The following is a 16162-nucleotide window of genomic DNA, read 5'->3' as shown; positions in this document are numbered from 1 at the left end:
AACCCACTATCTTTCAGCAATGAACTAAGATAAAGTCTGTACAAGAAATGATGAGCTAATAACATCACCGTTACCATTACCATCTCGTTAGCAACCAAAACCCTTTTATCCTAAAGCAGTGGTGGCAGACTGGCCACCTCAAGGGCAGTCCCTAGAGAAAGCAAAAGCTTCTTACAGCGCAGTCTCACACTCCCTAGATGCCTACCGGGATCAGTACCTGCCGCTTCTGGGGGCCTGTTTTTCTCCCCAGCCTACCCGTGAGAGAGACCCCACTCTCCTGGTTTGAGTCATCCTATAGCTCTATTTGTCTGCAGCCTGCGATGAAAGGAATTTCCCCGTGTTATGCAGAGAACCAGAAAGTATTTGCTCTAGGCCTCTGGACGGAGCTTAGACCGCCTTTGTACAAAGCTCTCAAATTTGTTCAGCTCTTTGCTCAATCTGGGATTTCATTTAGAAAAGTAGGTCAAATTTCTTATTTCCTGGGTCTTCTGAAATATCTGAACATGGCATCAACGTTTCTTACAGCTGGAGTCCAAAGAAAGGTTAAACCACAACCCACTGCTGTTCCCCACCTCTGTGGGGGGATGGAGGGAGAAGAAAGAGCGACAGCCACCCAGTCTCCACCCCAAACAGAAGCAAACCAGTCCCGGCCCTGCCAGCTTTCGGACAGACAGACCCCCTCTTCTTAACAGCTCTCCTGCAATGCCATCTCAGTGCCATGAAGACGGTCAGGGTAAGGATTAAGGGTCACAGCTGGGAATCCTTACCCTCAGGAGCCAGCCTACAGTTAGTGTACAGGTGAGTGGGTTTCTCTCCCGGCCCCCGGCACGCTCTCCAGCTGTGGCGAGCGGCCACTCAGCTTCAGCGGCCTCAGCTCTCCGCTGGGCCCCGAGGCGGCTCCTTCTGGGCCCACCTGTCTTCCCCAATCTGTCTGCTGGCTTGTAAGAGCTTACGTGCAGGGCCAGGCCAGCTGTCTGAGTGAGGTAATTTCTGATTTCACAGCTTAGGAGCAGCAGCAAGTGCTAGCCCACCCATCTGTGCAGAGGCGGTGTGTAAAATTAGAACCACCACCTTCAACAGGCAGGCAGCCGTGCGCACGCTACAGCATCCTGTCCTTACAGGAGCCGAGCGGGGAGTGGAGCGGTTTGGACCCGCTGCTACTTAGCAGCACAACCCACACTTACTCTCTATGTGCAGTCTGCCCCAACCCTCCTGTTCCTGCACCCTCTTGGGGAACTCAGCTCGGGGGAAGGGAGGATGGCATGTGGAAGAGGGGTGAGAAAGGCGTCGAGTCTTCATTACCTCTGGCCTCAGGAGGCAGGCATGACACTGATGCGTGGAAACTAATCATCTCCCAAGAAGCTACATTTTAGCCCATCGTGTCAACCTCCCCCTTGCTCGGCCAAGATTCTGGCTGGGCCGAGGTCTACGTTCCCTGCTCAGGATGTGGAGGAAGGGCCAATGAGGGTGATTTAGCCCACAGGCAGGCAGGAAGAGGGAAAAAACAGGGGCCACCAACCGGCACTGCTCACAAGTTAGCCGAGACTGCATCAGGAGCAAGGGCGCCTGACCCCAACCTTAGGTACAATTGCTGGGTGGTCTCTTACCGAGGTTCATGGGGTGGTCCGCTCTGTTCTATCAGGTTGAACTCACAGGTCTGACTAGCGAACTGAGCATATTCTAACAGCCCGCTGATGGGGTTCTTCAGCTGGCACTCGGTCAGCTTCTTGTAGGGTGAACACCGTGGCAGGCCATGACTGTAGAAGGAGGGCATCTCCATGATGGCTCGAAACTCACCTGGTGCTGCGTGGATACTGTTCAAGTCATCGGGGATGTCATCTGTGGCCCACTGGCCATTTTCAAAGTCAACATACCCTGTTCTTGGGGGGCCGTTGTCATGAGCAGGTGGTTTCAGTTTTATTGGTTCTGGTGTGACTTCTTGCTTAGGTTCTAACTTGACAACAGGTTCCTGCCCATTCTCCACTTTTTCTGTGGTGACCGTGCTGTTTGAGGTGTCTGACACGGCTAAGTGGCAGGTGGGGAGCTCTGTGACTTTTCTGGTCTCCGGGATAGCAGCTTGAGTGGTTTCGGGAACACTGTTCATGTTTCTCTTGATTTGTATCCTCTCCCGCTTCTTGTCAGTCAAATACCATATGGGAGGGGTCGTCCCTTGCCTATAGACATCTCCCTGCCTCTCCAAGTCAATCAGCACGGCATTCACATCTCGGGCCTTGGTGAAGCCAATGTTTTTAGCCAAATTCAGGGCAGAGGAGTTGGACACGTTAAACAGGTAGTCGCAGATCTTTTCCTTGATCTCAGCCATGTCGAGAGGCTCAGGAGGATCTTCTAAACCAGATGTGGGGCTTCTGTCCCCAGTTTCCCAACTGGGGTCTGTGCTTGGGACTCTCTGGCTGTGGCTGTCTGCTCTTGATACTTGCCTGGGCTGGCTCCAAGCCTGAGCTGGTGCTGCAGTTCTCCACAGAGGTGGCGTTCCTGCCTCCCGATGCAGCTTACCCTTTTCTGCCAGAGAGTATAAGATGTGATTGATTTCCTTCTTTGGGGCTTGGAGCTTCCTAGCCAGATCATGCGCTGTGGTGACCTTCCCTTCCCCAAGCTCCTCCAAGAGCCCCAAGATCCTTTGTTCCTGGCTGATAGTCAGTTCCTGGAAATGTGAGGAGAGCCTATCAATGCCTCTCCATGGACGAACCCAGCCACGTGGGGAAGGATGCTGGAAACTTCTCGGGAGCACCTGACTTCTGAGAGGCACTCCCCTGGGGACACCCCAGATCTCTTGTTGCCTGACTCTGGCAGGTGGTCCTGGAAACCTTGGCTGGAGTCCAGGGAAGAACGGTGGCAGTGACGGTGTCTGCTTTCCAATTAAGGGTACTTCTGTGAGCCGCCCCTTGAGAAACTCTATTTGCTGGAGCTGGAAACTATTAGGATGAGATCCCAGCCCCGGCTGCTGGTGTCTGAGATTGCTGTGCTCATAGCCTTGAACTGGATGGGGGTGATATTTGTTGAGGGAACACCCCTGCAGAACAAGATGGAAAAGAAAGTGAATTAGGACAGCAGTGGTGAGCCTGTCCCTTCCCCTGGCTGGGGTGGGGGTGGAGGCCACACCGGATTCCTGACGAGAGGAAAAGGTGAGTGAAATGTGGGCTTGTGACCCAGCTAGGGCGGCTTGCCCAGCTCCTAAGTACGGCCTGTGGATCCAACAAAGGGAAGGGGGGCGGGCAGGAGGTAAGATGCACAGAATTCCCAGAAGCGCACAGGGATTCTGACACCTCAGCTTGGCCTCTCCAGCAACCTAACTCCTTCTTTTCCCTTCGACAGAATTTTAGCGCGTTGAGAATGTATCTTTCCACTCAACAAAATTTTTTTAGCCTTGTAAAATCAGAAATACAAACAAATACATGTTTTGTTTTAAAAAACAAAAACAGCATAACCGAGAAATACCAAGGGTGTCAGAAGGCCAGGAAATGACCCACTACCCAGCCCCTGTCTCTAAAATCTATTGTTTGGGTGACTAAAGAAACAAGTAAGCGGACCAGATGAACTGGAACCCCATCCTCCAAGGCTGTAGCAGAGGAAGCCTCCCCGCCTGGGGAAGGGCAGCAGGACTGCACAGGTCACCTCCTCGCACTGCCATCCCGGGAGGACCAGAATTTGGTTTTTGGGGAGCTGGATGGTTTCCTTAGAAGGCACATTGTTTTTATCCGTCAGTGGGGTGCCTAGGCTCAGAAGGGACAACGGGCACTTCTGCTCAAACCACCAGGCTCACCTGGATGTGCGGGGCTAGCTGCATCTACTCCTGGGCACCTTGGCCCCACGCTCCCACACCCTCTTAGCTACTTCCCATCAGCCGCTTCCACTGCGTGTCTTCAGAACCCCGTTCCGTCGGCCACAAGCTACGTCACTTTCTCACAGATTGTCACACATTTACCAGAACAGTGAGCACTGTGACCCCTTTTCCACCCACACACCAGTGCTCCTCCTCTCCCTGCTGCTACTCACTGGAGGGGCAGAGGCAGGAGGGATTTACGTGTCCCACCTGGGTGGGAGTGTCTGTAAACACCTTGCGACCTGTCCGTGAGGCTCGCACATCTAGGAACATTTCCTCATGCTCCCATCCCCCTTGTCTGATTTTCCTGAAGGCTCCTGGGACCTGCAGGCGGCTGTGTCCCTTTCGTCAATAACTTCAGCCTTCCAGTCCCCCACCCCGCCCCCCTTCACACTTAGGAGGTTTCGGCACTCTGGCCGGCCACGCTCGTGGGATGCTGGCTGCAGAGCTCCTCAGTGTCTCTCCAATGACCGCCACTGCTGCCTTTCAGCCACACGAGTGGCTTGTCCAGCTCCTCATTCAGTTTCACTGTTACTCCAGCTGAGGCCACCACCAAACCTCAAACCCGGAAACTCTTTGTCAGGGTCAGTAAACTTTTTCTGTAAAGGGCTGGACGGTGTTCAACTGTAGCACAAAAGCAGCTACATGTAAACTGTAAACCCTCCTTTACAAAACCAGGAGAAAGGCTGCACTTGGTCCATGGACCGCAGTCTGCTGACTCCTGCTCTTCTCCAACGGCAACTTCCCTGTGTTTCTACAACGTCCGCTCCTTCCCTCTGCGGCACCGGCTGCGCAGTGGCCCTCTGCAGCTGCATGCCAGTCACTGCCGGCTCTTCCCCATTCTGGCTTCACACTTCCCCACTCAGCCTGGGTCTCACGGTTAGTTCCCTTCTCCACTCTCCTGCTGTCCCCTTTTCCTGTTCCACAGCCTCCAGATGGTGCTGGAGAAGGACACCACCACTCATGCTGACGGGGCCATATAAATCCCTCCTCTTGAACTTCAGTTAGGTTCCACTGCTATTTGGTGGTCAATTCAGTACAACAAACGTGCATTGGCCCCCTGTGGATTAAACTCTTCTTTAAACATTCTCCTGCCACAGCCTGGTGACAAAGCACCAAGAGACTCCTCCTACCTCTCTTCTTCCTTCTGTCTGTCCCTGTCCCTTTCTTTCACCCTTCGTATATAATCAGTCCCCGCGGTTTGTCAAAGGACCTCTTCTTCCTTCCCCAGGCTGATTTCATCCACTCCCCAACCTTAACCAGCCCTCTTAAGAAACAGCGTTCAAATCTGTTATCTCCAGCCACTGCCTTGTGCTGAAGCTTGACTGGAATTTTCAAATGTCTAGACAATCTGTCCACTTAGATGTCCTGCCATTACCTCACATGCCACACACTCCAAACCAAATTAATCTTTTCCCTCAATCCAGCTCCTTCTCCTGCTGTTCTTATTCCTGTTAATGGCATCATTCTCCTCTTAGTTATGAAGGCTGGAAACCTGAGTCATCTTTGCTGCCTCCCTCCCTCGTCTCCCGCATCTCATCAGGTAGCTGCCAAGTCCTATCTTGTCTACCACTTCCGTCTTTTCTCTTAAATATGTCTTTTTCTAGTTCTGGTCCCTCATTACCTCTCACATGGTCTACAAGAGCCTCTCATCTTTCCGTCCCTCTGCATCCCGATGCAACGTGCCTGCTTCTCCCTCTGCTGCCACCTATTACCACTCTGACCCTTTCCTCTCTTGAAATGCCACTTTCTTCAGGAGACTTTTGACTCCCACATCCCCCAGCCCCTGGGAGTTTCCTCTCCTTGGACTCCTGCTCAGCACCTGCTACACCACTCATGTTACCTTTCGTCATAGCTACTTTTTAAAAAATGACACACAGAGATTGTAGTTTATCTGAAAGGTGATTAACAATAGGAGGTGACCTAGAAATTATACTCAGCTCTCCATTCTCAATGCTCCCCATGCAGTATTGATGGGGGCTGCAGGCAACTCCACAGTAAGCTCCTGGGGGCAGGGACTACGGCATCCCTAGCACCAGGCACACAAAGCTGATCCTGAACCAGCATGCGCTGAATCAATGCCTGCACAAACAAGATGTCACTAGGCACGCAATCCCATCTCTTTCCTTTCTTTTCTTTTACTTTTTTTTTTATTAATAGACTTCATTTTTTAGAGCAGTTTCAGATTCACAGCAGAACTAAGCAGAAAATACAGACAGTTTGCACATAGCCCTCCAAACCCACACAAATATACTCCCTACTCTCAACACCCCTCATCAGTGTGGCATATTTGGTACAATTGATGAACCAACATGGACACATTATTATCAACCAAAGTCCATAGTTTACATTAGGGTTCACCCTTGATGTTGTACATTCTATGGGTTTTGACAAATGCATAATGGCATGTAGCCTCCACTACAGTATCATACAGAATAATTTCATTGCCCTAAAAACCCCTTGTGCTCCATCTATTCATTCCTCCCTCCCTCTCCCTCCCCAAACTCCTGGAAACCATGACCTTTTTATCGTTTATGTAGCTTTGCCTTTTCCAGAATGTCATTTGGTTGGAATCATATAGTTTGTAACCTTTTCAGACTGGCTTCTTTCATTTAGTAAAATGTCTTTTAAGTTTCTTCCATGTCTTTCATGGCTTGATAGCTCATTTCTTTTCTTTTTTTTTTTTAACTGCACATATATTTTAAAATTTACATATATGTACTCTTCATTGTTTCTAAGAACATTTAGAACTTTAGGTTTTTAAACTTACATAGTTACCAAAGGAATAAAGCAATCACAAAATAAGAATTCAAAAAGATACATACACCCCACTATTAACAGCAACATTGTTTACAGTTGCCGAGATATGGAAGCATCCTAAGTGCACATCAATAGTTGAATGAAGATGATGCAGCATATATATATGTAATGGGATACAGCTCACTCATAAGAAAGGAGGATATTTTGCCATTTGTGGCCTTTCATTCACTTTTCTTTTTTTCACTTCAAAAACCAAAATTTTATAATTGGCATAAACATTTCCATTGCATCTAAAACAACAAAATACCTAGAAATAAACTTAACCAAGGAGGTTACCTATATTCCAAAAACCAAAATAACTCAAAGAAATGGAAAGATTTCTTGTGCTCTTGGACTAGAACAATCAACACTATCAAAATGGCCACACTACCCAAAGCAATTCACAAATCCAACACAACCCCTGTCAAAATACTCATGACATTCCTCACAGAACTAGAACAAACAATTCCAGAATTTATAAAGAACCACAAAAGACCCCAAAGAGCCAAAGCAATCTTTTGTAGGTCTTTTTTTTTTTTCTTCTTTCTTTCTCTTTCTTCTTTTTGTTCTTTTCTTATGGTCTGATGACTAGAGAAGGTCCTTTAACATTTGTTGTAAAGCTGGTTTGGTGGTGCTGAAATCTTTTGGCTTTTGTTTATCCGTAAAGCTTTTGATTTCTCCATCAAGTCTGAACAAGAGCCTTGCTGGATAGAGTATTCTTGGTTGTAAATTTCCCCCTTTTAACACTTTAAATATATCGTGCCACTCCCTTCTGGCCTGTAGAGTTTCTGCTGAAAAAATCAGCTGATAACCTTATGGGAGTTCCCTTGTATGTTTGTTATTTGTTGCTTTTCTCTTGCTAATTTTAATATTTTCTCTTTATCCTTAATTTCTGTCAAGTTGATGACTATGTGCCTTGGTGTCTTCCTCTTTGAGTCGATCCTCTGTGGTACTTTCTGCGCTTCCTGGACTTAGGTGACTGTTTCCTCTCCCAAGCTGGGGAAGTTTTCAGTGGTTCTCTCTCCAAAAATTTTCTCAGGTCCTTTCTCTCCCTCTTCTTTCTGGGACCTCTATAATGCGAATATTATTGTGCTTCATGTTGTCCCAGAGTTCTCTTAAACTATCCTGATTTCTTTTCATCCTTTTTTTCTGTTCTGCAGTAGTGATTTCCATTAATCTGTATTCTAGCTCACTGATCTGTTCTTATGCCTCATTTAGTCTATTCTTGGTTCCTTCTAGTGTATTATTCATTTCAGTGTTTTTATTCTTCAACTCTGTTTGGGTATTCTTTATATTTTCCAACTCTTTGCTAAAAACTTCTCTCTGTGCATCTATACTCCTCTTGAGTTCTCTGAACATCTTGGCCATCATTACTTTAAACTCTTTCTCAGATAAATTGCCTATTTCCTCATCACTTATTTCTTCTCTTGGGATTTTTATCTTGTGCCTTGGCCTGGGAGATATTCCTTTGCTACCTCATATCATCTATCTTTCTATTTTTATTTTTAGATAAGTTAGTTATGTTTCTCGACCTTAGAGAGGTAGCCCTCTGTGGGAGACATACTATGTGTCCCAGCAGTACACTCCTCTCTTGTCACCCAAGGGTCAGGGTCCATCCAGTCCCAGTGTAGAGTCTGGCCTATGTTTGTGGATTCCTTCCACAGGCTTTGGGATTGTTGTTTTCTTATTTCTAGTACCTGCCCCTGGTGGATGAGGCTGGACTATTGGCTTATGCAGGGTTCCTGGCAGGAGGAGCCGGTGCCTGCCCACTGCTGGGTGAAGCTTGGTCCTGGACCTCTGGTGGGTAGGGCTGTGTCTAGAGGTCTTTGTGGCTTAGGAAGTCTGCTGATGGGTGTAGCTGTTCCCACCCTGCATGTTGTTTGGCCTGAGGCTTCCCTACAGGCTGTTGGGTGGGGCTAGGTCTTGGGGCTGATGATCCAATCAGGATGTCAGCCCCCAGGAAAGCTCATGTAGATTAACATTCCCGGAATGTCTGCCACCAGCTTTTATGTCCCCTGAGTGAGCCGCAGCAGTCCCCCACATGCCCAGGAGACCCTTTATACCAAGCAGGCAGGCCTGGCCCAGGTTCCTATGAAATCACTGCCTCTTCTCTTGGACCTGGTGCACATGAGTTTCCATGTACATTTCCCAACCGAATGGAGTCTCTGTTTCCCCTAGTCCCGTGGGGCTCCCAGAGCCAAACCCCCCTGGCCTTCAAAACCAGATGTCCTGGGGTCTCCTTCTCCCAATGCCAGGACCCGGGCTGGGGAGCCTGACGTGGGGCTTAGAGCTCTCACTCCTGTGGGAGGGCCTCTGCGACTTAATTATTCTTCAGATTGTGGGTGACCCACCCGGGGAGGGTCTGAGGCCCAATTATATCACGAGCACACCCCTCCTACCGTCCAGCTGTGGTTCCCTTTTTACGTTTCCAGTTGCAGAAGATCTTTTTTGCTAGATTCCGGTCTTTTTTCGGATGGTTGTTTAGCATTCAGTTGTAGTTGCGAGGAGAGGCGAGCTTGTGGTCCTAACCACTGTGCCATCTTGACTGGAAGCCTCCCCATCTCTTTCCTTACTTCTATTGGGGTACACGATTCTCGTACCCCCACCTGGGGCCAAGGTATAGGTAAGCACAGAGAGTGAGCGCCCGGCTCACAGAGCTCAATTATGGGGACTTCAGGGGGTTTCTGATTAGCTCTTTGAGTGACCCTGGTAAAAGAACTTTGTTTCAAAGTGGCTAAAGACAGTTTCTAGCCCAATGTTTTCTAGATTTAAACTGCTGCTACTTGGTCAAAGCCTGCAAACTATTTGAATGTCTATCTACAGAAGAGTTGAACAAATCATGACACATTCGTGCTACCGAACCATACCTACTCACAGCTTGTTTTTTTTTTTTAATGTGTTATTTAGGAATGATATAATGTTTAATTAACCAAAAAAAGCAACCTGCGGGGGAACATGAATGCTGTAATTCCTTTTTTTGTAAACAAAGGGAAAAAGAATCCATGAACATGTGCACACTAGAATGAACACAGAGGAAAGACAGAAGGAAAGGATACATGAATTTGTTAACAATAGCTATTTTAGGGAAAAATTAGAGGGAGAGTATTTTTTTCTTTATACTTCCTTAAATTCCCTGAAAGTCAAACCAAGCGAAACCACCACTGGAGAACAGCCATGTGGAGGAGAGTCATTGAATGGGAGTGAGAGCAAAAAAGTGGGAAATCAACCCATGGTGATCATTCCTAAATTCCTCAACATCTCCACTCACCACCTCATGCTTATGTACTATGCAAACTATATAACAAGCCACTCAATATTCACTGCCCTGCAAAATTTCATTTTAGTCTCATATATTCAGGAGCAAGAGACCAGCCCCCCACCTTTACCACATGAAGAAATGATTTCCTCCAAGTCAGGTGTCCCTAATCCCTTTAAAGAAGGAAAATATATGCATGTATGTGTGCATGTATACATATATACACACATATATACATGTGCACATATATATGTACACACATACACATATGTGTACATGTATTTTATATACATTTCAAATGGAAGTGTAATTTACATCCAGTAAAATTTACCTTTTAGTGTTAATTCTATGAGTTTTGACTATACAGATTCAAAGCACATATAGCCTAATAACAACCCACCAAGATCAAGCTATAGAACATCTCCATTTCCCAAAAAACGTTTTCTCATGCACTTTGCAATCAGTTCCTTTCCCCACACCCAGCCCCTGGCAACCACTATTGTTTTCTGCCCCTCTAGCTTTGTTTGTTTGTTTTTTCCAGAATGTCATATACATGGACTCAAACAGTGTGCAGTCTTCTGAATCCAGCTTCTTTGCTTAGCATCACCAGTCTGAGATTGGTCCATGTTGCATGTAGCAGCAGTTCCTGCCCCTTTTGCTAAGCAGTTTTCCATTATATGGATGTATTCCAGTTTATCTAATCACCTGGAAGGACACTAGGGTTTTCCAGTTTTTAAAGATAACGAATAAAGCTGCTATAAACTTTCTCCTACAGGTTAAGAGAGAAGACCGCTAAAAGTAAAGCACGCTGTCCAAGAGGGGCTAAAGGCGGGTTGGGCAGCCATGGAATCCTAGCAGAAAAACTGAGGGGTTGTCCCGACCTGAGCTCAGGCTTTGCTCCTCAGATGGGGGGCCATTTTCCCCACAAGCCCTCTTCCACACCTTGCTCAACACTGCAGGATTAATTAGCATGATACAAATTCCTAAATTCCTAGAACAGCAATTTTGCTTGGCAAAAAAACCACACACATTCTATCTCTCTCTCTCACAATGCGCATAAGTCACGTTTGGAGCGCACAAGAAGGATAAGCTGAGCCAAGAGAAGGCGAGCAAGTTGTGAGTGGCCCGGCTCTGGGCTCTGATCCCAGCCGCTTACCTGCCTCGGGTCCATGGCGCGCCCCAGGCATGACCGGGCGTCCAATCGCCGGCAGCGCGACCCTCCCCAGCGCGGGCCGTCGGCCTCCCAGACACAAGGGGCGCCTCTGGAATCGGGACAGGCCTGGGTCGGGAGCTGGGCTGCGAAATGGCTCCGGTTCAATTTCACTTTCCTTTCTTCAGGAGGACCGCCCCCTTTGGAAAGTTTGGCCGAGGGGCGGGGCTTGGGTAAAGCTAGCGTGAGCGGTCGGGTTTCACGCCGATTACAAATTTAATCCTTCCTTGCAGGAGAAGCGGGCAAGATACTCTTTCTTTAGGAAAACGGCTATAAATACTGAACCCATAAGGCCCCTCAGATCCTTCTCGGGAAAACATGGGATAAAGCAGACGGAGAACAAAGCCGCCCCGCGAAACCCAGCCCTGGAGCAAACGCCTGACGCTCTGCCGTCTGCCTCCCGGCTCCTCACTAACGTGACCACGTGACGCGCGGCCCTAAAGTGCAACAGGGCGGGGGCAGATCGCTTCAAAAGACTGAGGTCCCACTGCGGACTGTTTTCTCATACTCTAGCACATTAACTGACGTGAACGCATAGCAGCCAGTATAGAGTAGCAAGATAATGCTGACAGCAACTGAACAATTAAGGATCTACACCATTAAACCACGGCCACCACTCATCACCCAGTCAGGCAAGGGTTAAGTCCTTTACATGCCTCATCTCCTTAACAGTCACAACAGCTCCGCCAGGTAGGCGCTATTCCCAAATTACAGGTGTGGAAGCAGAGGCTCCACTAGGGCCAAGCCGTTGCTAAACCCAGATCTGACTGGGGCAAGTTCAGTCTTCACCACCACTCTACACTCGCTGAAGTTATACCATGACTTTCTAAAAGGTAACTTTTATTATCAGTTGATTTCACGATCAGGCTTATATAGCTGCTCTCTTTTGTTCAAGATGTCTAGGAAAAGATTCTACAAATCAATTCTAATGCTCAACAGTCCCCTAGCCCTCCCCATGAAAAAATGTCTTTTTCTGTATTTAATTGCAATTTTATCCCTGCTGCTTATGAGACTTACAAGGCAGTCCCTTCACAGCATTTTCTTCAGTTGATGCCCTTTCTCACCATCCTCTCATTCCATTCATCCTGTTAGTCACTCCAAATTTCACATTTCTAGTGTAGTGTGCACTTCCTCCCTCCATGCCTTTGCTCACTATTCCTTTGCCTCGAATGTATTTCCTCCACTGCTTCTGGTGAGTCTTTTAAGATTTGTTTCAAATATTAACTCCTAGGGAACCTTTGCCCCATTCTGGGTGGGTGGGTGGGTGCAATTCAAGGTTCCTTATTTTGTGCTTCTCCCTCACCCAACACTTAGCCCTACCAGAGCACTTTCACCATCCTCTGACAATGCCTCATTCATTCATTTAACAGAACTTTACAAAGCACCTAGTATGTGCCCGATACTGTGTTAAGCATTGAGGACATAACACAAATAAAAGTTCAGTCCCTTCAGCTAACAGTCAGCCTGTTGGAGAACAAGGACATTTCAACAATCATCATAATGTTATGAATTACTTGTTTCCATATTTGTCTTTAGAGCTGGAAAGTCTTCTCCTTGGGGCAGGGAACATTCCCACATACCCTGCATAGTGACCTTCAGAGGGCTGGTCAGTTGACTGAATAACAGACTGCTCAGTAGAAAAAACAATGGGCAAAACAGTGGCACAGGAATGTCACAAGAGGAAATTAAAAATGTCAGTACACATAAGAAACAATGCTCGATCTCATCACATCAGGGAAACACACAGTAAAGCCACAGCGAGTTACTGTCCATCCATCAAACACCTTAACCATCTGATCAGAGCAGGTGGGAACAAGGAGGCAGAGCAGCTCCTAGTCACCACAGGAAACCAGTTCACCATTACATGGGAAAAGTGTGAACATACACACCCTGCAATTCAGCAATTCCATCCCTAGACCTAGATACACATACATGAAGTTCATAGCTGCATTATTCATAATAGCTCCCAACCTGAAACAACCCAAATGTCCATCAAAAGGAAAATGGATAAATGGTGGCATTTGCCTATGAGAAAATATTATACAGCAGCAAACATGAAAGAACTATAACCACATGCAACAAGATGGCTAATTATCTAAACATGATCAGTATCATGAGTGAAAGAAGCCATACATATACTGTATGGCTCCACTTACATAAAGCCCCAAATAAGGCAAAACTAAACTACAGTGTATACTGCATAAAAGACAGGATGGTGGTTATCTCTAGGGAAGAAGGAAGGGCTTTGACTGGGAAGAAACGTTCTGGGTGCTGGTAATGTTCTAGTTCTTGACTTGGGCAGTGGCTATATATTTAGTTGCTTTCCAATAATTCATTAAGTTATACGCTGACGCTTAACGCACCTTTCTGTATACATGTGCAAAACAACAGCAAACTCTCCCTGTAGCAATTCCAGCTTTTTTTCCTACGTTCTATTTTTCACTTAAGTAAAATGAACTACATCTCACCTCTGCTTTCTTGTCTTCAGGCTAAACAATCCCAAAGCCTTTAACTCCTCCACAAGAATGGTCCAGAAAAGCATTAATCACAACTACGGTGCAGGGGAAGCTACACCGCTGCTGCCTCCATTGCTTCTAATCCAACCCAGGATGCAGAGGTGAAGCTGGAAGGGGAAATTTGTTTCCTAAACAGAGGGTCAGTTTATGCCTTGAAAGAAGAACAACTGGTCTTGTCATTTAATCTTAGCAGCTCAAGTAATTGCAGACAGTCTTATTCATAAACGTTTCATCTCCTCCCCTCAGTGACTGTTTCAGCACCCACAGGGTTGTGAGATGGTGATGGAATTCTTTGTGCTGTTCTTTTGTAGGGACTTGATGTGTTGGATGAAGCTCTTTTAAAAATTAACCAAAAGTAACAAGTTGATGGCAGAAAATTTCAGAAAATACAGATAAGCAAAGGAGGTCAAAGGTATCCCTATTTCTCCATTGTTAACTGCCCAGTGCCCACCCTTGCCGTGTTTCCCTTGTGCATGAAGGCTCCGTGGCCACACAGGCACAGCTCTCCTAACGCAGGTGCTCACCTCCCCAGAAGCCCCTGAGTATCTGCTGCCCGGCTGTGTAGTAACATTAATGCAAGTCCTCCTGTGTCCATACCCCATAGGTAATAACTGGCCTAAATGGTTAAGAGTTACCATCTAAAAATTAGGCAATCAAGAAAAAAAAAAAAAAAAAGCCCCCCACTCGGTGTTCTGGGAAGCCTGCCTTCCACGTAACACTTCCAAGCTCTGGCCCCACATGTGCCTTCAGGAGCTGGCCTGGACTTCCCCAGTTACGGGGAAGGACGTGTTATCATTGGGCCCCTGGGTTGGTTTTAGTTTCCAGTCCCTGCTAGTCTTGCTTTTTAACTATAAATAACTGTTAGTCTGGCTTTGTAATGATTAATTTGGCTTGTCGTCGCTCTTCTGTTTAACCTGACTGCGTGCAGAGATGCATATTTACAACAACAGTCTTTTTAGTCTGTAATTTCCTATAACCAGGCTTTACTGCACATATGGGCTACATCCAGTTGGATCATCTATCTCCCTACTGTAAAGCAGATGTCTGCAGACTCCTTCAATATTTGCTCATACAGCAGATACTGCAACAGAAATGCACTGTCTGTTAATGTGTGCTACTGAAATTGCAACATATTATTTAAAAAAGCAATGAATTACTGAGTTATTTTTAAGTACTAGGGCGCTATTTTAGAACAGGAGCTGCACATAAATAAACTCATGTTCTTATCTTAACTCCTAGGAAACACATAATAAGCAATTCATAGTTGCTAGGCATATATTTATTTTTGTTGTTGTTGTTTCCCTTTAATTCTTTATCATTGGGGTTTTTTTTTTTTTCATTCCACTAAATAGCTACTGCCACATGAACCTAATTTTCACAATTCCCTGGGTCTTCCCACAATAACCCGCCTCACTTTGATAACCTGTAAGGGCTTCCTGTGGGCAGAACCGCGGAGCTGCCCGCCCGGCTGAGCAGTGCTCCACAGGGGTCTCTGTGCTGCTGCAGATTTCACTGGTGACTGGACTGGCTTGTGAAGTTATAAAAGAGCAGGCGATGCCTCCAGGAGCGGGTAAGTGCCTCTACACAAAGTCATCCAGTAAATGAAAGAAGAAAACGGGTATTTATCAACTATCTCTAGGCATTGTGGTAACTACTCTCATATATTAAAAATACAATACCAGTAATAATGTCAAAACAATACTAATAATAGTGGCGAACAGGCCTGTGTGGAATGTTTTACATGTAAGTTAAGGGACATTTAGTCTCAAAACCACCCCACAAGATGACTCTGCACAACCTGTGGTTTTATGTACGAAGTTCTGGCACCGTGGAATCACCTCTTCTGTCTGTCTGGCACATAGCACCTGACTGACTTCTAGTTTGGCTCTGGTCAGCACAGGGAGATTCAGCTACTGGCCCACATCGGGGTTCCACTGAGTCAGAGTCCAAAGAGAGGACCCCCCGCTCACTCTTGCCTTCGTTCCCTTCTCTACCCTGGGACCTGGCCTATGAGTGGCTGGGCGCAGTCCCAGTTTCCCAGACTGCAAGGGCAGTCTCCCCATCTCTGGCTTGCAGGTGCAGGCCTGTTCTAGGCAGGCTCGGGGCAGCTCTGCGGTGTTTCCTGGGGAAGTGGGTCGATTTCGCCATCGGCCAGTTGCAGACAGCCAACTTCCCAAATGGCCAAGTCTCTGAATAACCCATTTACTAAACAACCAATATGCTGACCTTACTTTTTTCTTTAAGCTCTCTAGTCTTAACTGACCAGCTTTTATTCTGTCTTCATAATAGTGTTAGAGGAAATATACTCTGCCCATCTCCCTGTTGCTGAAGAGCTGCAGACTGAGGAGGAGACTGGGGGGCAGTGGGAGGGCACGAGATTGAGGGGCTTTTGTAGAACTGAATTTCAGCAGACTGATTTTCTTGCGTTGACCTAGAGCCATTTCCAGGTGACTACAGTCTTCTTCCCAAAGGGAATGAATATGCTTTTGTTCTTCCTAACACGTCTCTAAAAGCATTTCCGTCAGGATTGACAAATTCAC

At 46.8% G+C, this 16162-nt stretch overlaps 1 protein-coding gene across 2 annotated transcripts in view; it reads right to left on the bottom strand.

Moving 5' to 3' along the window:
- ADAR (adenosine deaminase RNA specific) overlaps positions 1-11485 on the bottom strand; it is a 30246-nt gene extending 18761 nt beyond the window's left edge. Inside the window, exons 1-2 of one of the 2 annotated variants that reach the window (XM_014552863.2) lie at positions 11053-11485; positions 1608-3031 (exon numbers count right to left, since the gene is read on the bottom strand). In XM_014552863.2, coding sequence (XP_014408349.2) covers positions 1608-3031; positions 11053-11067 — 1439 coding nt within the window. In that variant the 5' untranslated portion in view covers positions 11068-11485. The remainder of the gene's footprint in view (positions 1-1607; positions 3032-11052) is intronic. The other variant, XM_006177263.3, reaches the window with a different exon arrangement.
- Between the last annotated feature and the right edge of the window lie 4677 nt (positions 11486-16162).

Source organism: Camelus ferus, chromosome 21, assembly GCF_009834535.1.
Source record: "Camelus ferus isolate YT-003-E chromosome 21, BCGSAC_Cfer_1.0, whole genome shotgun sequence".
Classification (NCBI taxonomy): domain Eukaryota; kingdom Metazoa; phylum Chordata; class Mammalia; order Artiodactyla; family Camelidae; genus Camelus; species Camelus ferus.
This window is presented reverse-complemented; position numbering and strand designations above follow the sequence as displayed.